Raw genomic sequence first — 26,866 nt, forward strand, 5'->3', positions numbered from 1 at the left:
TTTTGAGAGAGAAGAGAGACCATATTCACAAAACTTTTATTACATTATATTGTCATCATTGTCCTATTTTACTATTAGTTATTGTTGTTAATCTCTCACTGTGCCTAATTCATAAATTAGACTGTATCATAGATATAGATATATACATATAGGAAAGAACGCATTATATGTAGGATTCAGTACTCTCCACGATTTCACGCATCCACTGGGGGTCATGGAATTTGTCCGCTGTGGATAAGGGGACTTATGTGTAAAGGAATCTCCAACATAAAGGTGAGTTCACGATCAGAACTGCCAAGCATACGAGCTTCCTATTGCAGCTGGAACAGATCACCACAAATGTGGTGGCTTCAACAGCACAATTTACTCTCTCACAGTTCTGGGGTGCAGAAATCCAAAATAGGCCTCAGTGGGCTAGAATCAAGGAGTCGGCAGTGCTGGTTCCTCTGGAGGCCCTAGGAGAAAATTGGTATCCTTGTCTTTTTCAGCTTCCAGAAGCCACCTGCATCCCTCGGCTCATGGCCCCCTCTCCACCTACAAAGCCAGCAGCAGAGCCTCTCTCCGGCCTGCTCCCACTGCGGCGTCTCTCTCTGACCCTCTTGCTTCCGTTTTCATTTTTTCCTTTTTTAATGTATTCCCATCGTTAAGCACTTGCTTCCATATTATAAGGAGTCTGTGATGATATTAGGACCATCTAGATAATCCAAGATAATCTCCCATCTCAAGAGCCTCAACTTACTCATATCATCAGTGTCCCTTTTGGTCCCATATTCACAGGTGCCAGGGATCAGGACCAGGACATCTTTGGGGGCCGTTATTCAGCTACCACACCAAGCATGGAAGACAGCCAAGACAGAAAGGAAACGGCAGCGCAACCGAGGGAAGGAGTCACCCCACTCCCGCCCCTGGGAAACATAACTGAGAAAGCAATTAGGAGACTCCGGAATGTGTGTAGACATCTTGGCGAGAGCCAGGAGAATGCTGTGTGTGCAGAGAGGGATCAGCTGGAGAAAGAAAAGGAATAGTACAAACATGAATTCAAATAAAACGCCACCGTGAAGGGACTGAGTAGCAAAATGGATGAAGATGAAAACATTGACAGGATGAAGACTGAGCCCAGGAAGGCGACTCCGCAGATTGTGGACCTAGAAATAAATTGTCAAGGAAAAGCTGAGAAACACGGAGGCGAGATCCACAAGTCGCCGTAGCCATCCAGCAGGCATTCCAGAAGGAGGGCAGAGAGGGAGGAGGGCAGAGAGGAGGCACCACCCACACACAGACACACAGGCGCACACAGACAGATGCACACTCACACACCACACACACACCACACACACACACACCGCAGACGCACAGATGCACACACACACCACAGACAGACACACACACATCGCACAGACACATACATACCACACACACAGATGCACACAGATGCACACTCACACCCTACACATACACACATACCACACAGACACCCTCCCCACATACCACAGACCCACAGATGCACACACACACCACAGACACACACATCACACACACATACCACACACACAGATGCGCACAGATGCCTACTCACACACTACCCATACACAGACACACACCCCCACAGATGCACACACACATCACAAACACACACATCACACACACACATACCACACACACAAATGCACATACCACACAGATGCATACTCACACACAACCCATATACACACATACATACCACACAGATACCCCCCCACATACACACCACATGTACACACAGATGAACACACAGACACATGCATCACACAGAAAGACACAGATACACAAGCACACACACAGAGACACAAACCACACATACAGATGAACACACACAGATACACAAGCAAACACCACACATACAGATGAACAGAGATACACAAGCACACACACACACAGAGACACATACCACACAAACGGATGAACACACACAGATACACAAGCACACACACAGAGATACACACCACACATACACACAGGTGAACACACACACACAGATACACAAGCACACACACAGACACATACCACACATACACAGAAAACCCAGACATACACAAATACCAGAGACCACCCACCTACACACGCACACCACACATACCCACACAGAAAACACAGACACACACACCACATAGACACACACAGACACAGACACAGACACACACAGGAAAAATTTCCCCAAATTGAAGAGAAATGTAAGTTTTCAGGTGAAAAGGGGAAAACAAAATGTTGACCTGACACGATAGTTAGTTTTGAAAACTTTAATGATAAAGACAAATCTTAGAACCTGAGAGGGGAATTGTGTCCCCACAAAAAATATGTTCAAGTCCCGCCCCCAGCAGCTGGGAGTGTGGCTTGACTTGGAAATAGTCTTTGCAGATGTGATGAGGTTAATACGAGGTCACCCTGGATTAGGATGGGTCCCATGACCAGTGACTGTTGTCCTTAGACAGAGCGGGAGATTTGGACACAGAGACACCAGGAGGAGGCCACATGGTGGGAGAGGCGGATGTTGGAGCCATGCAGCAATGAGCCGGGGACCGCCGGGGACCACTGGCAGGTGCCCGAGCGAGGAGATGGGCATGCAGCTGGCCCTGCCCTGGAGGCTTCAGAAGAGCACGTCCTGCCAGCACCCCGACTTCTGGACTTCCAGCCTCAGGAACTGTGAGAGAGTAAGTGTGTGTTGTCCTAAGCCACCAGGTTCGTGTCAGGAAACTAATGCGGGAGGGAGGGAGGAGGAGGAGGGGGAGAGGAAGGCTATGAGGTAAAGAAGGAACACAAATCAGATTGACACGTACAACTGGAGTATAAAGACCAATGGGTGACAGCTTCAAATCTATCCGCAGTCATCATCTTTCAAGCATGAGAGGAATTCCAGGCATTTGCAAACCCACCCGGACTCAGGGAGTTTGCCCCCACAAGCCTGCTTAAGGGAAGGAATGACGGGACAACACTGTCCACGAGAAAACAAAAGGCCCTGGAATGAAGCCACACAGCAGGCAGAGGCCAGCGAAGCATACACTGGAGTCCACAGGCACTGATCGTAAACCAAAGAGCGCAGGGCAGCCACGATCCCTGTTATCTGTGTCTCCTTAGCCCTCTCTCCCTCCCAAACCCTCCTACAATAACAGGAAAGGAATTTTAAAAACTTCCCTCTAAAGGAGAAAAGCCCACAAGAAAAAAAAAAAAGCTGGGGAGGAGACAACAGTAGATGAGAGATTTTTTTTTTTTTTTTTTTTTTGGTGGGAGATCGAGTCTCTCTCTGTTGCCCAGGCCGGGCAAACCTTTGCCTCCTGGGTTCAAGTGATTCTCCTGCCTAAGCCTCCTGAGTAGCTGGGATGACAGGTGTGTGCCACCATGCCCAGCTAATTTTTGTATTTTTAGTAGAGATGGGATTTCACCACGTTGCCCAGGCTGGCCTCGAACTCCTGACCTCAAGTGGTCCACCCACATCGGCCTCCCAAAGTGTTGGGATTACAGGCGTGAGCCACCGCACTTGGCAAGATGAGAGATTTTGATGTCCCCCACATTTTAGCCCAAAGCTGAGGAGGGTGACTGACTTAGCAGGTGTAGCCGTCAGCCTCGGTGGAGCTCTGCTGTGGTAACAAACAGCCCTGGAATCCCAGTGGGTCCGGCAGCCCAGGCTGCTTCCTCACGCAGGCACACGCCTATCCCGGATGCTCTGCTGCTGTCTCACACCCCATCCTCCTCCCACTTTACCCCAGAATCCAGCAGCCCTCCCTGAGACAGAGCCGTCCTGCGCCGGAAAGGGGCACAGCTCCTCAAACGTCTGCTGGGAGGGGATGGTCATCACCTGCCCATGCCGCACTGGCTGAGGCACATCAGGAGGCCCAGCCCCAGGCCCACCTGCAGGACACTGTCCTCCTCCCACAGGCGTGGATGACGAGCACTGTGACCACAGCATGGATGAACGGCGGGGCTGGGGCTAGGAGCCCAGGTTGCTATGGGGGACCCCACACCCCTTCCCTGCCTCCCACAGCCAGGCCCGATGGCCCTTCCAAAGCTGACAAAACAAGGTCTTCTCTGGAGAAACTGGATCTAAGGGGTTACAGCTGAGAGACACGGGATGGCTAAGGTCTGGGGAGAAGGTGGAGGAGGGGCTGCCTCCTGACTTGTGGCCCCTGGAACCCTTCCTGCACTCGGCTCAGGCTGCCATTAGCTAGACAGGGACCCCCAACCCCAAGCAGGAGACCTCAGGGGCCTTCCTGGGAGATGCTGAACTGCCTGGGGAAAAGACCTCCTTTTGGGGTCCCCGAGAAAGCAGCAGGCCAGTCCCCAGGCTCCACCTGGACACCCCACAAGGAGTTGCTAGTCTTGCTCCTCCTATGGAAGGGCAGGCCTTCCCCCCAAAAAGGAAGGACCAAAGCACACAGAGGAGTACCTGGGGGAAACTGAGGTGCAGCAAGGAGCAGTGAAAATGCCACCTACCAAAAAGGTCCCTAACATGACAATCCTCAGAGAGATAAGAGATGACACCTTGGACTCACAGCCAAGCCAATCTGGGGAAGAAAAAAAGGTAAATGCTTTCTCACATTCACAAAAATGGTTCTGAAAACCACTTCAAGCTGGGTGTGGTGGCTCATGCCTGTAGTCCCAGCTACTCGGGAGGCTGAGGCAAGAGGATTGCTTGAGCCCAGGAGCTTGAGGCTGCAGCGAGCTGTGATGGCACCAATGCACTTTAGCCAGGGTGACAGAGCAAGACCCTGTCTCTAAAATAAATACAGAAACAAAATAAAAATAAAAACCACTTCAGTTCCCGGCTGGGCACAATGACTCACACCTGTAATCCCAGCACTTTGGGAGGCTGAGGTGGGTGAATCACCTGAGGTCTGGATTTTGAGACCAGCCTGGACAACACGGTGAAACCCCATCTCTACTAAAAATACAAAAATTAGCTGGGTGTGGTGGTGCACACCTGTAATCCAGCTACTTGGAGGCTGAGGCAGAAGAATCGCTTGAACCTGGGAGGCAGAGATTGCAGTGAGCTGAGATCGCGCCACTGCACTCCAGCCTGGGTGGCAGAGTGAGATCCCGTCTCAAAAAAAATAAAAATAAAAACAAAAAAAACACTTCAGTTCCTGAGTCCTGATATACGTCCTTTCCAAATACCACATAAAAGTAAAATGAGGCCAACATGAAACACCAAAACAACAAAACACCGAGAAGGTCAGGACAGAGCCTGGGCGAGTGGTGCTTGGTCTCGGGGCGGGGAAGCCCCGTTCAGGCCGAGGCTGCGGAGGATGGGTACATTTGACTCTGACAAAATGCGCAATCTCTGCACAGGAAGAGAAAGAGTTTGCAGTGAAAGTCTGGTGAGAAATATCTGTAGCATTTATAACCAACTAAAAAAAACAATCCCAGAGAAATGGGCAAATTCTCTACCTAGAGATCCCAAGAGTCCAATGAGCAACAGGGGGATAAAACACGCTTGGCCTTACAGGTGGCCTGGGATGTGCACAGTACAGCCACCTGGTGTCACCATTCATCTGCCGGATCAGCAATACTTACAGATTTTGTAATATCGGCTGCGTGCGGTGGCTCACGCCTGTAATCCCAGCATTTTGGGAGGCCGAGGCAGGTGGATCACGACGTCAAGAGATGGAGACCATCCTGGCCAACACGGTGAAACCCCGTCTCTACTAAAAATACAAAAAATTAGCCGGGCGCAGTGGCGGGCGTCTGTAATCCCAGCTACTCGGGAGGCTGAGGCAGGAGAATGGCATGAACCCGGGAGGCGGAGCTTGCAGTGAGCCGAGATAGCACCACTGCAGCCCAGCCTGGGTGAAAGAGCGAGACTCCGTCTCAAAAAAAAAAAAAAAGATTTTGTAATATCAAGGGGTTGGCAGGTTGCTGCCAGAGGGGGTAGGTTCCAGCCGAGGCAGCTCTATCCACAGTGGAAGAGGATGTGGCTGGCCTGGCTGAGCCTGGACATGAGGCTGCATCAGGACCCCCCGGCCTGGCTGAAGCCCACTTTTCCAGACCCTGCCAGGGAGGGAAGGGGGTCGGTGCATGGGGGGTGCTAAAAGCAGGAGACTGTGGCCCCTGCTTGGCCTGTGGTCACTTGCCCTCGCCTGGCTGCAAGGCTAGTGAACAAACTCTCCAGCCGTGCGGGTTCCCGGCTGTTTACTTAGCACTCATCTGAGTTTATACAAAACCCTTCTGGTCCAAGCTCTGATCCTTCATTAGTAAGAGGAATGAGCTTCTGGGAAAAGTGAATGGGGAGGGGCTGTTTGCTCAGGGAGCCATCTGGGCAAATGGGGCAACAGGCCCACAGGCCTTGGCACAGAAAGTGTATGGTGCCCCCTTGGTCAGGTACATCCCATCTGATCATCTATCACCACAGATCCCGGCATGAGCAGCAGACCAGGGGCGTGTCCCCCCTTCCAGATGGGGAAGGGGGTCCAGGCAGCTTGTGGGAGGAGAGCCTCCAGCCCAGGGAGCTCCTGTCCCTCTGTCTCTGCACCACACACCTCTCCCGAGGGGGCAACCCGGGTCACCTGCCCTGACAGCAGCTCTCACGGGACCTCGTTCAGCCCGTGCAAACTGTAGGGGTTATTGTGCAGTGCTGAGCCTCCTGGGGTGCAAACAGTCCCTGGCTTTCTGCCCATGGTGGGATGGGGTGCTTGCAGAAGCACCCAAGGGACCCTCCCTGGAACTGGCCCACTGCAGACTCTGCCCATCACCTCGAGGCCTCTCCTTGGAGGGTTCTGATCTGGAAACCAGGGCAATGACCTCATCCAGGGGCCTGGGCCAAGCCGAGAGGGTTTGCGAATTGATGCCCACTTGACCACTTTATTAGCTTCTGCTGCTGGTTCTCTTAAAACGTCTCCAGGGCTTGAGAATGCTATAAATTTTTGGTCAAGGATCCTCTGGCAGCCTCACTATGCCAGCATCGGTCACATGGCCCAGCCCCAGACCTCCCAGAGAGAGGCCGGGGCCTGGGGGTGCCTTTTCTGGAGGCGCAGATCATACATTCCCTTCCTTCTAGAAGCAGCGTGAGGCTGCTTTTCTGTGACTTGGAACCAGTGCACCCCACCGCTCACTGCAGGTAGGAAGTATTTCGTTGCTTCATGAAGAAGTAGACATTCTGGGCCACGAGAGAGAAGGGGAAGGAAGGACTCCGAGGTTTAGAATAAGCTGGTCTCACTGCCGCAGATGACTTGGGGGGACCCACTAAGGGGGTGGGGGGCACAATAGCAGCAGCCCCTGCTGTTGTCTGAGTCCACTCAGGGCTCACCACAGCCCGTCTGCCTCCCAGGCACAGGGAAACCCCCCACGGGAGGTGGGGAGACCTCAGGGGGGTCCCTCCGCCCAGGAGGAAGGCTTGCGCTGGCCAAGTGAAAACACAGGAATCTCGTTCTAGTTCTAGTGGGTAGGTTCGACCGCAGCGAGGGTGGGCTGGGATGGCGGAGGTGTCTTGCCGCCCACTTCCCGCCCTGCCCACCCAGTATTCACTTCGGCCACTTGAACCTGGAGTGGGGGTGACCCGTGGGGTGGGGTGGGGGGCGCTCTCTGAGAAACGCCGGGTGGCAGAGTTTGGAGATGGGGGAAGAATGTTCCAGGAAGAAGGAAAGTGATCTTCGAGGGGCGGGGGAGGAGGCTGCAGAGGCAGGAGGGGCTCTGGTCTCACTGAGGGTGCTGGGGCTGTCCGGAAGGAGGTGGCGCGGCTGGGACGGGGTGGCAATGGCGAAGCAGCCAGGCAGCTGCTACCTCAGGATGCATTTTGAAAGGAGAACGAGAGGTATGGCCCACCCACAAGCGGCTCCCTCCATGCAGCCTGGGTCACCCCATGCACAGGAACTGGCCAATGAGAATGTCCTGGCCCCACCAGAGACAACAGGCTCTGATCCAGCTCAGAATGCCGGACTCCCTCAGAGCGCTGCAGCCTGTCTCTTGCACCCGCAGCACGCCCTGCACTCCAGAGGCTTCCTGCGAGCCGCATGTGTTCGGCCCCACCCAGTCCCTCTGGCCTCTCCACGCCGCGCCATGCCGGTCCACACCCTGTCCGGCCCACTCATACCATCCACGCCCCTGCACATACTGACAGCTCAGTACCCCTTAGGGGCTGGGCTCTGAACAGACCCTCTAAAGAATGAGGCCGGAGTGGTAGGGCCAGGCAGGACCCACCTATGCCTGAGGCTGCCGCCGCTGCTGAACCCTCCGTTCCCCGCCCCCGTCTCCTGTGTCTCCTTCGTGTCTTTTTCCCTGCAAGTATGTACTTTCCTCTGCAATGCCAGCGCGTTCAGAAACTCACATTCCACTTTTAAACGCTGACACCCATGACAAGCTCTTCCTCAACGGCAAGCAGCAAGCCCAGCTTATAAAGGACAAGCGGTTCAGTCACCTTCCAGCCCATCAGGGATCACCTCTGGGAAGAAGCCATGGCTCCGTGGGCCTTTGTGGGCGGGTACTGCCCTCCTCAGAGGCAGCCTGCAGTGACCAGGAGGTGATGGAGGGGTGCCAGCCTGGGGCACGTGCAGACACACACCACCCAGCAGAAAGATTCTGGGTGGCTCACCACACAGCCCTCTGCCTGGTTTTGCAAAAAAAGGACCATCTGAAGGCCACCGGGTAGTGGGTGGAGAGGCCAGTCCAGAGTGAGGTGGCCAGCACAAAGTCCAAGGACTCTGCTGCCACCGACCCCAGTGGCCTGCAGGCTGAACGCCCGCCCAGTCCCACCCACCCCCGGCATGGCGTCCCCAATGTACCTGAGACTGGGTTATTTATTTATTTATTTTGAGATGGAGTTTCACCCTTGTAGCCCAGGCTGGAGTGCAGTGGCACGATCTCAGCTCACTGCAACCTCTGCCTCCTGGGTTCAAGCCATTCTCCTGCCTCAGCCTCCGGAGTAGCTGGGATTACAGGTGCCCACTACCACACCCAGCTAATTTTTTGTATTTTTAGTAGAGACGGGGTTTCACCATGTTGGCCAGGCTGGTCTCCAACTCCTGACTTCAGGTGATCCACCCGCCTCAGCCTCCCAAAGTGCTGGGATTACAGGTGTGAGCCACTGCATCCAGCCGAGACTGGGTAATTTATAAAGAAAAGAGATTTAATTGGCTCACCGTTCCACAGGCTGTACAGGAAGCATGGCTGGGAGGCCTCAGGAAACTTACAATCATGGCGGAGGGCGAAGAGGAAAGAGGCGTGTCTTACGAGGCCGAAGGAGGAAGAGAGTGAAGCGGGAGGTGCCACACGCTTTTAAACAGGCAGATCTCGTGAGAACTCACTCACTATCATGAGCACTGCAAATCAGCCCCCATCATCCAATCATCTCCCACCAGGCCCCTCCCCCAACACTGGGGTTTACAATTTGACGGGAGATTTGAGCTGGGACACAGATCCAAGCTGTATCACGCACACAACTCACTTCAGGGTCTAGCGTTGCCAAGGGCAACGGGGTAGAGTGGCCTCTACCCCAGGGGGTACCCCTCAGTGAGGGAAGTCACTGGACACAGGGAGGGGGCCTCCGGAAGCCTTCCAAGACCGGCAGACCTCCCTCCCCACTCCATGCTAGGGGTAGAGTCTCAGATCTGCCTCAGACCCATTGGGCAAAGGAAATGGATGACAGATCTACTCACAGCATCTGAGATTTGCAGCCGGCCAGGGCAGGTGGCTGCACAGAGGAAGGTGCCCTGCTTCTGGGGGGCACCACACATTTGTCACCATGGGAGGGAGGGCTCAGCTCAGTCTCCAAGGTGGCACAAGGCCACAGCAGCCTTCCAGGAGGACAACCAGGATGCTCCCGTTCTGTGCCGTCAGGGGCTGGCTCTGTATGGCAGGGCCTGAGCCAAGGAGGAGAGAGGACCAGGGTGGGGGAGGCAAGCAGCCGTCACAGGAGAGATGAGATAGAGAGGAGCCATGAGGAGGTGAATGGCTAGGCTGGGAGGATCCCAAGCCTGAGGGGCTGGCTTGAATTTGGAATGTTGAATGTGGGCATCACTGGGTTATGGACCCCTCTGCGCCCCACTCTGTGACCACACAGCAGCCTTGAGTGAGCAGGCTCTTATGGAAATCCAGCATCCTCCAGGTCACATTCCACAGGAGCTGATGGGGGCCCACCCGCTTCCACGCCATCCAGGGCCAGGTATGAGACCCAGGCCTGACTGCTTAACACCTTCCCCATGTCCAGCCACAGCTGGCTTGGAAATGGACAGAGTACAGAAACTGCCCACCCCAGGGGATCTCCCAGAGCTACCTGGACAGCCTGACTTTTTTCCACTGGCAAAGCCTGAACTTGTGAGGTATATACAGGGAGCTGTGGGCTTTATCCTGCAATTACACCAGGACAGTCTGTCTGAGAGTGGAGCCATCACAGGGGAGCACAGATGGAAAGAGACTCCTGGATCCAGCTACGCCTGAAACCAACCGACCTCTCTCTGGTCACACAAATCAACAAACTGCCCTGTGCTTAAGCCAGTCTGGTGGGCTGGTACCAGCGCTCAGAAGCCCATTCACCAACCAGGGACCGAGTTCCATGCTAGGTCAACACTGGGGCAGAGAGAAGAGTCATCGATGCATGGCAAGAGTGGATGTAAGAGTTCTGCAGAGACAGAAAATCAGGGCCAAAGGTGACCGGAGAAATGTAGGCTCCCAAGAAGTCAAAGCACTCTTGGGAAATTGAGGGCTGGAACTGGGCCTCCTCCAGGTCTCAGTGGACGGGAAGACCTCAGCTAACTCCAGCATGACCCAGGTTGTTTAAGATCTGAATAAGGGTTTGCGGTCTAGGTACTCCAGATTGCTTAATCTCCTCATCTGCTCTCTTTTTAAAATTTGTTTTAGAAACCCGTCTTTGCTAAGTTGCCCAGGCTGAGTGCAGTGGCTATTCACAGGCACTGCAGCCCTGAACTCCTGGGCTCAAGCAATTCTCTTGCCTCAGTCTCCCAAGTAGCTGGGACTACTAGTGCGGTGTCACCATGCTGGGCTTGATCTCTTCATAAACACTGAGGTCATTTTTTTTTTTTTCTTTTTTGAGACAGAGTCTCGTTCTGTTGCCCAGGCTGGAGTGCAGTGGCACGAGCTCGGCTCACCGCAACCTCCGACTCCTGGGTTCAACCAATTCTCCTGTCTCAGCCTCCCGAGTAGCTGGGATTACAGACATGCGCCACCACGCCTGGCTAATTTTTTGTATTTTTAGTAGAGACGGAGTTTCACCTTGTTAGTCAAGCTGGTCTCGAACTCCTAACCTCAGGTGATCCACATGCCTCAGCCTCCCAAAGTGCTGGGATTACAGGCATGAGCCACCACGCCTGGCACACTTAGGTCATTTTCAGTTCCTTACTGCTAGCAATGTTCCATATTGAACATCCAGAGACACAGCTTTACCTGGTTTCTGCAGCTCCTGGGATGCAGAACATATCTATCAATTATGCCCAGTGGCCCACTACCCCCATGTCAGAGCCCAGGAGACGGCTCCAACAGGAGACAGGAAGCAGGAAGTATGAGTTCATTCTGCACAGGAGGAAACTGAGCCTGTGAATGGGGCAGGAAGTTGCCTGAGGCTACACAGTGGGAAGGTTGCAGGTGTGAGCTTCCTGGTCTCCTGCCTGCAAGTATAGGCTCTTCCCCTGACAGAGGTACTTCAGGAACCATGGAGTTAGACCCCAAGGTTTACAGTCTGGCCATGCCCAGTCTTGCAGTGACTCCTTGGGCGAGATCTTTTCCCTCTCTGCATTTCTATAATGCTAGCTATAAAATACAGGGAATCCCAAACCTGACTGCTCTTCAGAAATCTGAGGCACACACTGTCCAAGGAGCTCTAGACTCTGCATTAAAGAGTTCATTAAAATGCACCCTCAGATTTTACAGTACTACAGCTTTTCTGAAAAAGCAGCTAACAATGACTGAGCACTTACTACATGACATGGATTAAGAATTCAGTCCTCCCAGGCTGGGCGCTGTGGCTTACGCCTATAATCCCAGAACTTTGAGATGCCGAGGCGGGCGGATCACGAGGTCAAGAGATCGAGACCATCCTGGCCAACATGGTAAAACCCTGTCTCTACCAAAAATACAAACAATTAGCCGGGCGTGGTGTCAGGTGCCTGTAGTCCCAGCTACTCGGGAGGCTGAGGCAGGAGAATCGCTGGAGCCCAGGAGGCGGAGGTTGCAGTGAGCCAAGTTTGCGCCATTGCACTCCAGCCTGGCAACAGAGCGAGACTCCGTCTCAAAAAAAAAAAAAAAAAAAAAAGAATTCAGTCCTCTCAACAATCCTAGGAGGTAGGTATTATTATTCTTCCTACTTCCCAGACGGGAAAGTCATAGCAGATAGAAGTTCCATAGCTTTCCCAGCTTCTGGTAATGTTCCTGACAGGTTTCGGTATTAAAATTACATTGACCTCATAAAATGAGTTGGGAAATACTCCCTCATTTTTAGTCTCTGTGCAGGTTTGTATGAGACTGGTGGTATTTTTTTAACTGTTGAGAAGAATTTCTCAATGAAACCATCTGAACCTAGAATTTTCTTTGTGGGAAGATTTTAAATTACAGATTCAATGCATTTAATTGGTGTAGGACTATCCAGATTTTCTATTTCTTTTAGTGTCAGTTTTGGTAAGTTGTGTATCATCTAAAATTTCAAATGCACTGTCAAAAAGTCCTCCATACTATCTTTTTATCCCTTTAATGCTTGTAGTATCTACAGTGATGTCCTCTTTTTCATTCTTGATAGTGAAATTTGTGTTATCTTTTTTCTTAATCTTTCTGGGGGTTTATCAGTTCCATTAATCTCTTCAAAGAACCAATTTTTGGCTTTGTTGATTTTCTCTATTTTTTGCTTTATTCCATTAATTTCTGCTCTTATTTTTATTATTTCCTTTCATCTTTAGTTTTATTGTTCTTTTCTAGCTTCTTGAGTGGAAGCTTAGACCAGTAATTTTATTTTCTTTTTCCTTTTTTTTTTTTTTTTCTGAGATGGAATCACACTCTGTTGTCCAGGCTGGAGTGCAGTGGCATGATCTCTGCTCACTGCAACCTTCGCCTCCCAGGTTCAAGCAATTCTCCTGCCTCAGCCTCCTTAGTAGCTGGGATTACAGACACCTGCCACCACACCCAACTCATTTTTTGTATCTCTAGTAGAGACGGGGTTTTCACCATTTTGACCGGGCTGGTCACAAACTCCTGAGCTCAGGTGATCTGCCCGCCTCGGCCTCCCAAAATGCTGGGATTACAGGTGTGAGTCATTTCACCTGGCCTAATTTTCAATCTTTCTTCTAAAGCTATCAAATTTCCTCTAAGCAGTGTTTTAGTTGCACTGTACAGCATTTGATATGTCTTATTTTTCACTGTTCTTGTCAACATATTTTACATCTTCCACTGTGATTATTGACCCATTGATTATTTAGAAGTGTGACATGTAATCTCCAAGCATTTGCAGATTTTCCAGTAATTTTTCTGTTATTGACTTTTAATTCAGAGAGGACACACCGTATGATTTCAATCCTTTGAGATTTGCTGAGACTTGTATAAGATCCATGATATGGTCTATTTCGATAAACATCCTATGTGCACATGGGAAGAATAAGTATTTTATAGTGTTGTACACACGTGAATTAGGTCAAGTTGGTTAATCCTATTGTTCAAACTGTGTGAGGTTGATTCAAGGATAAAGAAATAAACCAGTGGGATAGAGTTCCGAAACAGACACACACACACACACACACACACACACACACACACACACACACACACACACACTCTTCAGCTGATTTACGTTGAGATGTTGGGGACTCCTCCAATTCGGTGGAAAAAAAATGATGCTTTTCAATGATGCCAGGTCAATTGGATATCTACACGGAAAAAAATGAGCTCTAGCCCCGTACAACACCATTCACAATAATTAATATGTAATCAATCACAGACCTAAACATGAGCCCTAAAACAAGCTTCTAAAAGGAAATACAGGAGGGTATCCCAATAAAAAGGCACTAACCATAAAGAAAATATTGACAAATTGGACATCACTAAGAGTAACTCCTGTTCATCCAAAGCAAAAGTAAACCACAAAATAGAGGAAGATATTTGCAATAACTTCAATAAATGCGAATCCAAGAATCCATCTACAATACAAAGGGCATGGGTCCGGACCAAGAACACGTATCCAGACTCTGGGAAGAACCTCTACGAACGAAGAAGACAACCCAATTTTCAAATGGACCCCGGGGAACACCCAGGCGGCTGGGGCTGGCTCTAGGTCCCCACTGCTCCGCCTTGCGGGGGCCGCTCCGGCCTGGTCGCCTTCTCCGGGCGCATCCAGGGAACTCGCTCGGTCCTCCTTAAGCGGGGAGGAGGTCGGGGAAGCTCGGAAAGCGTCTCCCCGACTCCGCCCCCAGGGTTGCCTTTCCCTTAGAAGGCCAAGCCCCAAGCCCAGCCTCTCGCCGGCTGGGAGTCGCGCGGTGCCCACCTCGCTGCCCAGGCCCCCGACGCCGCGGCAGGAGCCCCCCCAAGAGCGCGGGAAGCCCCGCGGACCTGGCGCTCCCGGCTCGGGCGTGGACGGGGCGGGCGCCGGGGCGGGGCGCGCGTCCTCGCGGGTCTGAATGGAAGGGTCGAGGTCGTCGGCGGCGGCGAGCAGATCCTGAAGCCAGAACTCCACCCCGGCGCCCGCGCCATGCGGCGGGAGAGGTGAGCGCGGCGGGCGTGGCGTCCGTGCCGGGGTGCCCGGGGTGCCACGGGAACGGCGAGGCCGGGGACACGCGCGCAGGACGCCAGCGGCCGAGGTGGGCGGCCCCGGGCCGGGGCGGGGAGGGCCGGGTCCAGGCGGTCGCCGTGGGGGACGCGCTGGGCTGTGCCCTCCGCCCCCGCCGCCCACGCACTCGTCTTCGAGGGCGGGCCCGGCGGCCCCGGAGCAAACCGCCGTCTCCCCGCGGCCCCACCGGTCCCTGGCAGCCTCGGGGAATGTCTGTAGCTGAATTCGGGCTCTGAAAGAAGGTGGCGCTGGGTTTTTAAAGATTTGGGGCAGAAAAAACGAGAAGGGACCCGGCGCCGGCTACGGCCCTTCCCGAGGGCCACGCCCAGCCCGGCGCCCCGCGCGCCCCGTTCCCCGCGCCGCCTCCCTCCACCCGGCTGAGCGCTTGTGCCCGCAGGTGCGGCGCCCCCCACCCGCGTCGCCGCCATGGAGGTGCTGCGGCGCTCCTCGGTCTTCGCCGCCGAGATCATGGACGCCTTTGACCGCTCGCCCACAGACAAGGAGCTGGTGGCCCAGGCCAAGGCGCTGGGCCGGGAGTACGTGCACGCGCGGCTACTGCGCGCCGGCCTCTCCTGGAGCGCGCCCGAGCGCGCCGCGCCGGTCCCGGGACGCCTGGCTGAGGTGTGCGCGGTGCTGCTGCGCCTGGGTGAGTGCGCCCTGGTGGGATCCCCAGCTGCGCCTCCTCCCCTGCTGGGCCGCAGCCTCCCTCCGAGGCCGAGATGGGGGTCCGGCCCAGGAGCGCCCACCCCCTGCCTGGGACGGCCAGGCGCTCGGGACAGGGCCACCCAGGCGGGTGCTCCCGGATCTGCCCTCTCAGGCCTCCCACGCCACAGGCCCCCCCATCAGCTGCCTGCTCAGCCCAGATTTCAGTCATGCTGGCCATAAACAATAGAAAGCTCCAGAAAGAATAATCTATTAGTGGGTGGCTAAGCTTCCACAGTGACCCTTGTTCTCAGCTGGGCACAGAAACCCTTTGTAGGAGCACGTGTCCCGATGTTTATTTTGGAAAACAGATTCTTGCTGTTACTGGCCGAGATCCCGCCCGCTGCCCTCTGGATTCCGAGGCCTCCGAGGCCCCCCCATTGGAAACTGCACCCACCGGGCTGGGTAGCCAAAACCTCAGTATTCGTTGGTGCTGTGAGGACATCTGGGGGTGCTCGGTTCTGGGGTCACACACGGTCCACTGGCTGCCCCCACCGTCTCCAAGGTCTGGACCGCAGAGGGAGGGACCAGCCCCACTGTGACTGTCCAGTCCCCTCACCACAGCTGGGCTGCGGCCATCACCTGTGAATGTTTATGTGATGCCCGAAGAGGGCACATGGGGCGCTTGTGGCTGAGCCCGGGAAGGGGAGGTGACAGCATAGGTGAAACTGAATCGGTGGCTCTCCAGGCAGGGGGTTGGAGTCGGAGGGCACGACCCCGTGAGGGGACGCGATACCTCCTCTCAGGCTGACGCTGGCATGGGCTCTAGGTGGCCCCTGCCCTTACGTGGTGGGCTCGGCCCAGAGAGCAAAGCTGTGTAGACCTGGCCTGCCCAGGAGTGTGTGTGGGGTGCAGACAGAATCCATGGGGACCAGCACAGAGCCTCCAGGAGGAGGTGGAGTCCCATCTGAGAAGTTCAGAAGGAGGGAGAGGTCTCTGGGTGGGAGCTAGGGGGTTGGTGGGGCTCCATGAGACCCGCGGCCTGCTGCTGCCTCTAGTCGGGCTCTGAGAATGACCCTAGGGGATCCTTTTAGTGGCCTTCTGAGAAGATGATGCCAGACCCCTGGAATGGCTGGGAAGAAGTCCCAGATGTCTAGGGGGACCCCAGAGGGACACAGTTCAGACTTGGATCTGCCCTCACGGCTGCTCAGGGTCAGTCCCTTGAGGCCAGCGCTGTCTCCCTGCCCTTGGGCAGTGCAGACAGGAAGAAGCCTGGGTTGTGTCCCCACCTTCAGTCTGGGGCCAGCCTGCAGCAGCCCCGGAGATCTGTGTTTGGGAGCTGCCGGGTCAGTCCTGGGAATTTCCATGTCGTCCCCCGCCCCCGGCCAGCCTCTCCTGGGCTCTGCTCTGCTTCCAGATCTTAATTAATGAGATACAGAGCAGCCTTTATCAGCTGGGATGGTCCGGTCAGCAGCATTACCATGTTTGCTTTGGCTGGAGAACTGGCCGGGCTGCGGACTCCCAATCCCAGGGCCCTGTGGCATTCTCGGCACCATCTGCCCCGTGCCTGTGCGCTGTTGCTGCCAAGGGTGCCACAGGCAGCACTGGGGCGGTGGGCCTGTAGGGGCCATCCTCGGCTGCCAGGGGCAGGGCTGATGCAGTGCCACCTCCAAGCACATCCCCTTGGCAGCAAGAGCCCAGGTGGGAGCGTGGCAGTGCAGGTGGCCCAGGATAGTGGCTCAGCCTCTGCATCTGAGCGGTCCCTGAGCCATGCTAGGGCCTGAGCCGGGTTCTCGGGCTTTCCCCTGCTCTCACCCCAGTGCTTTCTCTGCCCAGCCCCTCCCCACATCGGGCTCCCCTGCTCTCACCCCAGTGCTTTCTCTGCCCAGCCCCTCCCCACGTCAGGCTCTGGCCGTCTGCCTGGTCCCTCCTGCTCTGGGCAGCTCGGCTGCCTGTCGGCTGTGAGTCACCAGCACGGCCCACGCTCTCGAAGGATTCCCGCCCCACCGGCTTGGCCGGCTCGGCTTAGGGGCTGGCTCGTCAGAGGGGCGGGACTGGGGGCGCCTTCAGTACTTCCTTGGTCTTCTGGTCCCTAGGGGCCAAGGTTGGGGGATGGCCCAAGGGAGGTCAGATGGGGTCAAGTGGAGGTGGGAATCAGACAAGTGAGGAACAGGCTGGAATTCAAGCATGGTCAGGTGGGGGTCAGGTGCAGGGTGTGCCCCAAGCCAGTCATGTCCCAGGAAGCTGGGGCATGGGCTGCCTCTCACCTGCTCTTGTGACCACACAGGCGATGAGCTGGAGATGATCCGGCCCAGCGTCTACCGCAACGTGGCACGTCAGCTGCACATCTCCCTGCAGTCTGAGCCTGTGGTGACCGATGCGTTCCTGGCCGTGGCTGGCCACATCTTCTCTGCAGGTATGCCCAGCCTGCCCGTCCCATGGGACCTCAGGGAGGGATCCAGGGTCTGTGGCTCAGGCTCACAGGGACCCCACGAGCTGGCCCCCACCCATCCTGGCGCTGCCCAGTGCCCACCGGTGCCATCTCACTGCTGCAGGTGTCAGCAGCTGCCCAGCCACCAGCGTGGGCTCAAACCACAGCATTCAGGGTCTCTTGTGGTTTTGCAGGCTGCTGGGCATGCTGAGCAGCTGGCACAGGCTTCTTGATCGGTTGTAGTTGTGGTCCAGCATCCGTGGGGCCGCGTGACCTGCAGTCCTGTGGGGTGGCACGTCCTAGGGCTGCCTGGTTTCCTGCAGGGGCCCCCGAGCAGGGCTTGGGCTTCTCACAGCATGGTGCTGTGTCCCGAGGAGGAGTGGCAAGGAGCAGGTTTCCCAGACAGCTCCCGAGTAGATGCTGCCAGGCTGTTAGGATATACCCTCAGAAGTCACGGGTAACTCTGCTGGATTCTGATGGTCAGAAGCGAGCCTCAGGGCTCCAGCATCCAGGAGAGGGGACAGCATGGGGGCAGGAGGTCCAAGCGGACTGGCTCCCGGAGGGCATCCGGAGAACAGCAGCGCATCTCACCTGGCTGTGCCTGCCTCACCTGTGACCCTCCTGGGCGCTCCCATCTCTGCCCTGGAGAGGCACCTCCTGGCCCTGACTCCCTGCTCCTGCTGCTCCCGGCTGTCCACATGCTTCTAGGCCCACGGGAGGCTCAGGGCTTGTCTCCCCTGCTTGGTGCCCGCTGTCCACTTGTCCAGCTGCCTTGGCCTGGATTTGCCCAGTGTGGCTTCTGTCCGCTTGCCCCGTGTCATCAGGTCTGGCCCTGCAGACCTCAGCCCCCTGCCTTTGACCTCTGTGACCTTGGGTCCTGTCCTGGCACCCCGTGCTATGAGCTGGCCCTGGGTGTGGCAGGCGCTGGGTGCTGCTGTTGGGGTGAGTGGTGCGCCAGCCCTGATGTGGCATCTCCCTGATTGGCACATTCCTCAGCTGTTTTCCAAGTGCTGTCCAGGTGCTGGGCACAGCTCTGGGCCAGTGAACCCCGGGGTGCGCAGGGTTCCCTGAAGCTTGGAGGAGGGGCGTGCTGTCCCCCTGGGGCAGTTTTTTGGAAGACCCCTGACAGCAGGGAGGCCTTGCACACCCTTGTTTGGGAGCTGGTGTGGGTCCGTGGCCAGTCAGCTGTGTGACTGTGGCCTGCTGTCATCTCTGTGGCCTCAGCTGCCTTGTCTGCAGGCAGTCCTGACAGCAGCAGGAGCCAGGCATCAGACAGGCGCCAGAGGAAGCCACACCCTCGCTGTGGGAGATGCATCCCACGCCACGGGGTGACCTTCAGAGCCAGGGGTCTTCAGATGGCCTCGGGACCTCCACCCACCGGAGGGCAAGGGGAAGAGGCCAGGAATGTGAGGACCACTGCCTCTCGTTCAGGCAGACCCCACCTTTGTGGGGTGTCCTCCAGCTGCTCTCCCAGACGTCTCCTCCAACCCCTGGTGGGCCAGCCAGATGGGGACAGAGCGGGGCTGACACCCTCGGCTGGAGGCCAAGGCGGCGGGGGCTGCGAGCATTTTCTGACAGAATCCGGCCTCTCCAGTGCCACGCTTGCTCACTGCTGACCTCCCTGGACGGAAGTTACTGTGGCTGGGACGCAGCGGCGACCTGGCAGGCTGCTGGAGAGGGAAGGCTGAGTCCAGGGATGGGAGTCCAGGCGGGGTCTGGTCCTGCCTCCGGGCTTGTCTTGTTGCCACAGCATGTGCTGGAGTGCCTCAGACCACACCTGGGGAGGGGCAGTGACCTCAGGCTGTGGTGTGAGGTCAGGAGGCGGAACCAAGCTGGGTGCGGGCGAGACTCCCTGTCTGGCGCTCCTGGAGTGGCCTCAGAGCCTGGACTCTGTCACTGCTCCTGTGTTCCTTTGGGAGATCGTAAATGAATCCTCATTGGCAGTTTGGCCCCAAGGCCCCCACGTGGCAGCTGAGGGTGGGGGGCCGGGCCCAGGCCAGGCTGAGGCGTGTCATGGGGCAGACCTGAGTCGGCTGGGGGTGCATATGGGTAGGGGCTGGGGAGTGGGCAGGTGGTGTGGCTCAGGGGCCGGGTGGGCAGGGGGCAGGGTTCACGGCATAGTGGGCAGCGGAAGCGTGGTGGCAGGAGATGGCAAGCTGGTGCCCGCCCCTTCTGCCGCCAGGGTGACCCAGGCAGGCACAGGGCAGGCAGTGGGTGGGGCCCAGGAAGGAAGCCAGGAGTGGAAGGCGTCCTGGGCTGACGACCACTCTCAGCCCTCCCTTGGCCGACGCCGGCGCATGGGTGGCCACCCGGGTGTCTGTCTCGGGGCCGCTGGGTTTACGAGCTGCAGGCTGGCTTTAAAAGGAACAGTCATTTCTGAGAATGCAGCAGCCTGCCCAGAGGTGGGGCGCCTCCCCCTTCGGCAGGGAGAGAGGATGGGGCCAGGATGCCCCTACCCGCCCGGCCTTGCTTGAGCAGGGCCTGGCCTGAGGTGGGGGCGGTGCCTAGGAAGGCTCTGGTTGGTTCTGGGAGGGCGCCTGGGGGCCAGGGAGGGCTGAGGGGAAGGGGATGGCTGGACGAGCGGGCACACAGCTGACGGGGGATGTGGGTGGCACCGGCCAGGTGGCCCGGGCTATGTGTAGAGTTCAGTTTAAGTCTTGTTGTTTTCACTGGAAAACTGGAGCCCACTCCCCTGTGGTCAGCATCCCCGACCCCACCCAGCACCCCAGGCTTGTCCCACGCAGGCCCGGCTCCGGCCATGTGGCAGCCCCCACACCCCCACCTGCTGCTACTCTGAGGCGGCCCTGCCCGAGGGGAGCCACGCAGGCTGAAGCCCAAGAGCCTCGTGACCTGCAACGGGTTTCTGAACCTCCCTGAACCAGAGCCACCTGACTGGGGAGCTAGGGCAGGGCCGCCCCTTCTGCCCCTCAGGCCCACTGGCAGTTGCACCCCCAGCCCCTTCACCTTTGTCCATCCCAGTCCTCTTGGGCCCTTTTGTCTACAGGGCGAGCCTCCAGCCTCCAAGTGCTTTACACATCCTTGCCTCCCTGCCTGAGGCCCCTCCCACGCCAGCCATCCCTGCACGCTCTGACCCCCGGGTCTTCCTCTCTCTCCTCCTTAGCAGGCGCCCTTGAGGATGTGCGCCCTGCCCAGCCCCTCCACTGCAGGCAAGCCGCACAGCCCGCACCTCAGGGCTGGGGCCTTGGCTAGTGTTGTGAGCCGTGTGAGGGCTGCAGGGCAGGGCTCCGTGGGGGGTCTCCAAGTCTCCAGCCCCAGGAGACTCCCACGAAGGCAGAGGCCAACAAATGTTGTTTCTGGCTGTTTTCATTTAGGGCTTCAAAGTTCCTGCTCAGGACTTTGGAAAAACTCATTTCCAAAGTGGGAGAACTCAATTTTCCTCCCCATTTAAAAGTTGGCAATAGTGTTTATTTTTTTCTTTGAATTTGAATTGTATTTTCTATAAATACATATGTAATTTTATATAATTCTTCTAATTATAGTTTTATTATAAGAAAAATAAAAATGGCTGGGTGCAGTGACTCATGCCTGTAATCCCAGCACTTTGGGAGGCCGAGGTGGGTGGATCACCTGAGGTCGGGAGTTTGAGACCAGCCTGACCAAAAAGAAGAAACCCTGTCTCTAATAAAAATACAAAATTGGCCAGGTTTGGTGGCACATGCCTGTAATCTCAGCTACTCGGGAGGCTGAGACAGGAGAATCGCTTGAACCCGGGAGGCAGAGGTTGCGGTGAGCCGAGATTGTGCCACTGCTCTCCAGCTTGGGTGACAGAGGCAGACCCTATTCTTTCTTTTTTTTCGTTTTTTTTTTGAGATGGAGTTTCACTCTTGTTGCCCAGGCTGGAGGTGCAATGGTGCAGTCTCGGCTCACTGCAACCTCCATTTCCTGGGTTCAAGCAGTTCTCCTGCCTCAGCCTCTCGAGTAGCTGGGATTACAGGTGTGTGCCACCACGCCTAGCTAATTTTTGTATTGTTAGTATTATTTGTATTATTAGCAGACAGAGTTTCACCATGTCAGCCAGGCTGGTCTCGATCTCCTGACCTCAGGTGATCCACCCGCTTCGGCCTCCCAGAGTGCTGGGAAAAAACACAAATCAGACCATGTCACTTCCCTGCATAAAGTTCTCGTGTTGCTGTGACTTCCCGTGTCTTTCAAAGTAAACCTAAGTTTGAATTCCCAGCTGAGCTGGCCCCTGGCAGACTCCAGCCCTTTTCCTGCCACCTCAACCTGTGAAATATGCCAGACACAAAATGAACAAGCCGTGTGATTACACTTATATGAAATTTTCAGGGTAGGTAAATCTACAGAGACAGAAAGTAAGATGAGTGGCTGCCAGGGGCTGTCGGTGAAATAGGGAGTGACTGCTAGTGGGCATGGGGTTTCTTGTGGGATGATGAAGATGTTCTAGAATTAGATAGAGGTGATGGGTGCACAACTTTGTGAATATGCTCAAAGATATCCCACTTTTAAAAGATTAATTTTATGGTAATGGAATTATATCAGTTAAAAAGACACAGAAGAGCTGGAAGGACACAGTGGACGCCGAGGCTGGTGCCTCCGGACTCCTGTCTTCCTGCCTTTCTTTCCCATCCACCCCTCTGGAGTGGAAACGTTGCCGTCACTCGGAACATAGTATGTTCTTTTTTTTTTTATTTTTTTTTATTTTTGCTCTTTTGCCGAGGCTGGAATGAAGAGTTGTGATCTTGCAACCTCCGCCACCCGGGTTCAAGCGATTCTCCTGCTTCACCCTCCTGAGTAGCTGGGATTACAGGAACCTGCCACCATGCTTGGCTAATGTTTGTATTTTTGGTAGAGATGGGGTTTTACCATGTTGGCCAGGCTGATCTTGAACTCCTGACCTCAGGTGATCCGTCTGCCTCAGCCTCCCCAAGTGCTAGGATTATAGGCATGAGCCACTGCGCCCAGCGTGGAATGCACTGTTCTGATGGAACCGGACACCTCAGAACAAGTTGTCCCGCAAGCCACATGCAGTGCTGACATGAGGCTCCGCGCCCCGCGTGGCCGTGCCCTTGAAGGAGGAACAGCCCCACGTGCTGGGGAAGTGCAGCGGGTAGAGCAGGGGCTGTGCCGGGTGTGCGCATCCCACAAGGGCACCTTCGAGGTTGGGGTGGCAGGAAAAGGGCTGGAGTCTGCCAGGGGCCAGCTCAGCTGGGAATTCAAACTTGGGTTTACTTTGAAGGACATGGGAAGTCACAGCAACACGAGAGCTTTATGCAGGGGAGTGACATGGTCTGATTTGTGTTTTTCCCCATTTCTTTTAATTGACGTTAAACTCACATGACATAATTATCCACTTAAAAGTGTGCAATTCAGCAGCATCTGCCACATTCCCAGTGTGGAGCAGCCACCAGCTACTAGTCTCAGGAGGTCTTTATCACCCCAGAATGCCTGTGCCCTTGGCCGCCACCGCCATTCCCCACCCCTCGCCCACTGCCAGCCGTGAGCCTGCGTCCCAGCTCTGTCCCTGACTGTTGTGGACATTTTGCATCCACGGACTCACACTCTATGTGGCTTTTTATGCCTGGGAGCTTCCACCCAGCATGTGTTTTTGAGGCCCATCCATGCCCAGCCTGCCTCAGAGCCCCATGCCTTCTTTTATTTATTTATTATTTATTTATTTATTTTTTCACTCTATTGCCCAGACTGGAGTGCAGTGGCGTGATCTCAACTCACTGCAAGCTCCGCCTCCTGGGTTCACGCCATTCTCCTGCCTCAGCCTCCCGAGTAGCTGGGACTACAGGCACCAGCCACCATGCCCGGCTAATTTTTTGTGTTTTTAGTAGAGATGGGGTTTCACCGTTTTAGCCAGGATGGTTTCGATCTCCTGACCTCGTGATCCACCTGCCTCGGCCTCCCAAAATGCTGGGATTACAGGCGTGAGCCACCGCGCCCGGCCATTTATTTATTTTTTTGAGATAGAATCTTGCTCTGTCTCCCAGGCTGGAGTACAGTGGTGCAATCTGGGCTCACTGCAACCTCCACCTCCTGGGTTCAAGTGATTGCCCTGCCTCAGCCTCCCGAGTAGCTGGGATTACAGGCGCCCACCACCATATCTGGCTAATTTTTGTATTTTTAGGAGAGATGGGGTTGCACCATGTTGGCCGGGCTGGTCTTGAACTCCTGACCTCAGGTGATCTGCCCACCTCGGCCTTCCAAAGTGCTGGGATTACAGGTGTGAGCCATTGTGCCCAGCCTGCCTTCTGTGGCTGAGTAACATCCACCACATTTGTATCCATTTATCTGTTGAAGGGCACTTGGGTTCTTTCCACCTTTTGGCAATTGTGAATTGGCTGCTGTGAATGTCTGTGACTGAGTGTTTGAGCTGATTTATGTTTTCATAACAAATCCAGGTTGGCCGCTGTATGAGGGTGGATTGGAGAGCAGTGCTTCATCTTTGCATGTACAGTGTCCTCAGGCTAACTCCCTCCAGGGACTGCTGCTGACTCCCTGCGGGGATCACTGCTGGGCTGCACGTTTTGTGGCCATTCAGATATTGCCAGTGCCCTCAAGCTGGGCTTCCCACCAAGGTTTACAAGGCTGTGCAGTGGCCTGAATCCTCACACTGCCATTTAAAAGCATGTATTTATTTATTTATTTAGAGACGGGGTCTCGCTCTGTCGCCCAGGCTGGAGTGTACTGGTGCGATCTCACCTCACTGCAACCTCCGCCTCCCCGGGTTCAAGTGATTCTCCTGCTTCAGCCTCCCGAGTAGCTGGGATTACAGGCGCGTGCCACCACACCTGGCTAATTTTTTGTGTATTTTTAGTAGAGACAGGGTTTCACCATGTTGGTCAGGCTGCTCTTGAACTCCCGACCTTGTGATCTGCCCGCCTTGGCCTCCCAAAGTGCTGGGATTACAGGTGTGAGCCACCGCGCCTGGCATAAAAGATTTTAATGCAACAGATTACATCTTGTTTTAATTTGCCTTTCTTTGGTTATTAATGAAGGTAAACATTTTTCGTGTCTGTTATTATAATTTTCTTTTGTGAATCAGCTGTTCCAGTTCTGTGCTCATAGTTCTTTTTTGAAAGCCCCTCTTTTCTCGCTCATGTGTAAGACGTCTTTCCGTGTTGAGGCGTTGTGTCCTGCCTTTTGTTCTTTCCCCCGTTGTCACCATCTTTCGTCTTCTCTTTCAAGGCTGCTCCCATCTCAGTTCAGCCTCAGCAGGTTAGGGGTCTGGGGAAGGCGGTTTCTCCGCAGGCCTCAGCTTCTTTATATGTAAAATGTGGACACCAGGCCTGTTGTGGGAACAGGCAGCCCAGGGGTGCCGCCCGTGAGGTCACTGGCTGCTCACTCCATCTGCTGCTGCCCTCAGTTCCCCCGCCTCACCCCACGTTGTCCCTGCGGCCTCCTGCACAGACGTGGGCTGGGCAGGTGTGCAGTGGAGGCCGAGAAACCTGCCTGCCCGAGAACTACCTGACAGGCATCCTGTCAGGGAGCAGTCCCCCCTTGGGATGGTCCCTGGTCATTAGCTGGACGGCAAGCAGGACAGCGGCTCAGAGAGGCCCAGCTCCTTCCTTAAGTGCTCCCGTGGGCGAGATTCAAGTCCTGGTCTTGACCCTCTCTCTCCCTGCAGGCATCACGTGGGGCAAGGTGGTGTCCCTGTATGCGGTGGCCGCAGGGCTGGCCGTGGACTGTGTGAGGCAGGCCCAGCCTGCCATGGTCCACGCCCTCGTGGACTGCCTGGGGGAGTTCGTGCGCAAGACCCTGGCAACCTGGCTGCGGAGACGCGGCGGATGGGTGAGCGCCTGAGCGCCCGCGTGGGTGGAAGAGCTGGGGTGCAAGGGTGCAGAGGCACGGGAGGGAGTGGTGTATGGGTGAGTGTCTGAGCGCTTGTAGGGGTGGGAGAGCTGGGGTGTGAGGGTGCAGAGGTACGGGAGGGAGTGGCGGGTGGGTGAGCGAGTGAGCGCCTGTGGGTGTGGGAGAGCTGGGGTGCGAGGGTGCAGAGGCATGGGAGGGAGTGGAGGATGGGTGAGTGGCGGATGGGTGAGTGTCTGAGCGCCTGTGGGTGTGGGAGAGCTGGGGTGCGAGGGTGCAGAGGCACGGGAGGGAGTGGCGGATGGGTGAGTGTCTGAGTGCCCCTGGGGGTGGGAGAGGTGGGGTGTGAGGGTGCAGAGGTACAGGAGGGAGTGGCGGATGGGTGAGTGTCTGAGCGCCTGTGGGGGTGGGAGAGGTGGGGTGCGAGGGTGCAGAGGTACGGGAGGGAGTGGCGGGTGGGTGGTCACCTGAGCACTGCTGGGGGAGATGGGTGAGGCAGGGGGTGGGGCAAGGGCCGAGACCTACAGGCAGGCCTGGACTCTCTGTCCAGATCCAGCACTGACTTACCCCCGATCCTACCCCTGTGCTAAGGACCCGCTGCCCCAGCCCCTGCCCTCCCGAGTGGGAAAAGCAAGGCCCCGAGTGGTGGGTTTCAGAGCTAAACCCTTCCTCTGTCTCCACGCCCCCAACTTCCCGCCCTGCCCCGGCCAGACCGCAGTTGCCGCTGGGCCCTGGGTGTGGAGGGTGGCTCCCCTGCCGAGAGTCCAGCCTTCTTTCCTGTACAGCGGGTGTTGGCCTGGTGTGTAAATCAGCGGCCAGGGGTGACAGCGCTCAGACCCCTCTGCTGGGGCCTTAGCTTCAGCATCTCGAGAGATTGAGGTCACGTGGTCTGCGGGGGCTGTGGTCTCCTCTGAAGGCTGAATTGGGGGTGCGGAGGGCACTGTCCCAAGATGTCGCACATGGCTGCAGGTGTCCCTCAGCACAGAAACCCCAAGACTTCCGTCCCCTCCTGTCTTCCTCCTGTGGAGTCTGGCATGGGGCTGGGCACTGTGTGCCCAGTGGGCGATGACACTTTGAGCAACACCAAGGCCACAGGTCCAGGCTGCAGGGAAAAGCCTTCATGTATTAGCAGGAAGTGAGGGGAATAAGAGAATTGGACGTTCATTCACTTCTCCAGAAGGAACTTCAGAGTCCAGGGAGTCCGTGGGCTTCCGGAAACGCAGTCCCTGCTGTTGTTCCAGGCAGAGTCTGAATGAAGCTGGGTTTGCCCCTTCCTG

General features: G+C 55.8%; 2 protein-coding genes across 4 annotated transcripts in view; one reads left to right on the top strand and one right to left on the bottom strand.

Moving 5' to 3' along the window:
* Window positions 1–15,147, bottom strand: LOC109025992 (basic proline-rich protein-like). Its single transcript, XM_055380231.1, has 3 exons — window positions 15,133–15,147; window positions 14,438–15,019; window positions 1–455 (listed from the first exon to the last, which is right to left on the bottom strand). The coding sequence occupies exons 1-3, from the start codon at window positions 15,145–15,147 to the stop codon at window positions 372–374; spliced, it is 681 nt and encodes a 226-aa protein (XP_055236206.1). The 3' UTR covers window positions 1–371.
* BOK (BCL2 family apoptosis regulator BOK) overlaps window positions 14,432–26,866 on the top strand; it is a 14,574-nt gene continuing 2,139 nt past the window's right edge. The window contains exons 1-4 of one of the 3 annotated variants that reach the window (XM_004033480.5): window positions 14,432–14,655; window positions 15,117–15,365; window positions 17,649–17,777; window positions 25,408–25,571. In XM_004033480.5, coding sequence (XP_004033528.1) covers window positions 15,146–15,365; window positions 17,649–17,777; window positions 25,408–25,571 — 513 coding nt within the window. In that variant the 5' untranslated portion in view covers window positions 14,432–14,655; window positions 15,117–15,145. Of the gene's footprint in view, window positions 14,751–15,116; window positions 15,366–17,648; window positions 17,778–25,407; window positions 25,572–26,866 lie in introns of all 3 variants that reach the window. The other 2 variants (XR_002004974.4, XM_019022559.4) reach the window with 2 other exon arrangements.

This window comes from Gorilla gorilla, chromosome 11 (assembly GCF_029281585.2).
Source record: "Gorilla gorilla gorilla isolate KB3781 chromosome 11, NHGRI_mGorGor1-v2.1_pri, whole genome shotgun sequence".
Classification (NCBI taxonomy): Eukaryota; Metazoa; Chordata; class Mammalia; order Primates; family Hominidae; genus Gorilla; species Gorilla gorilla.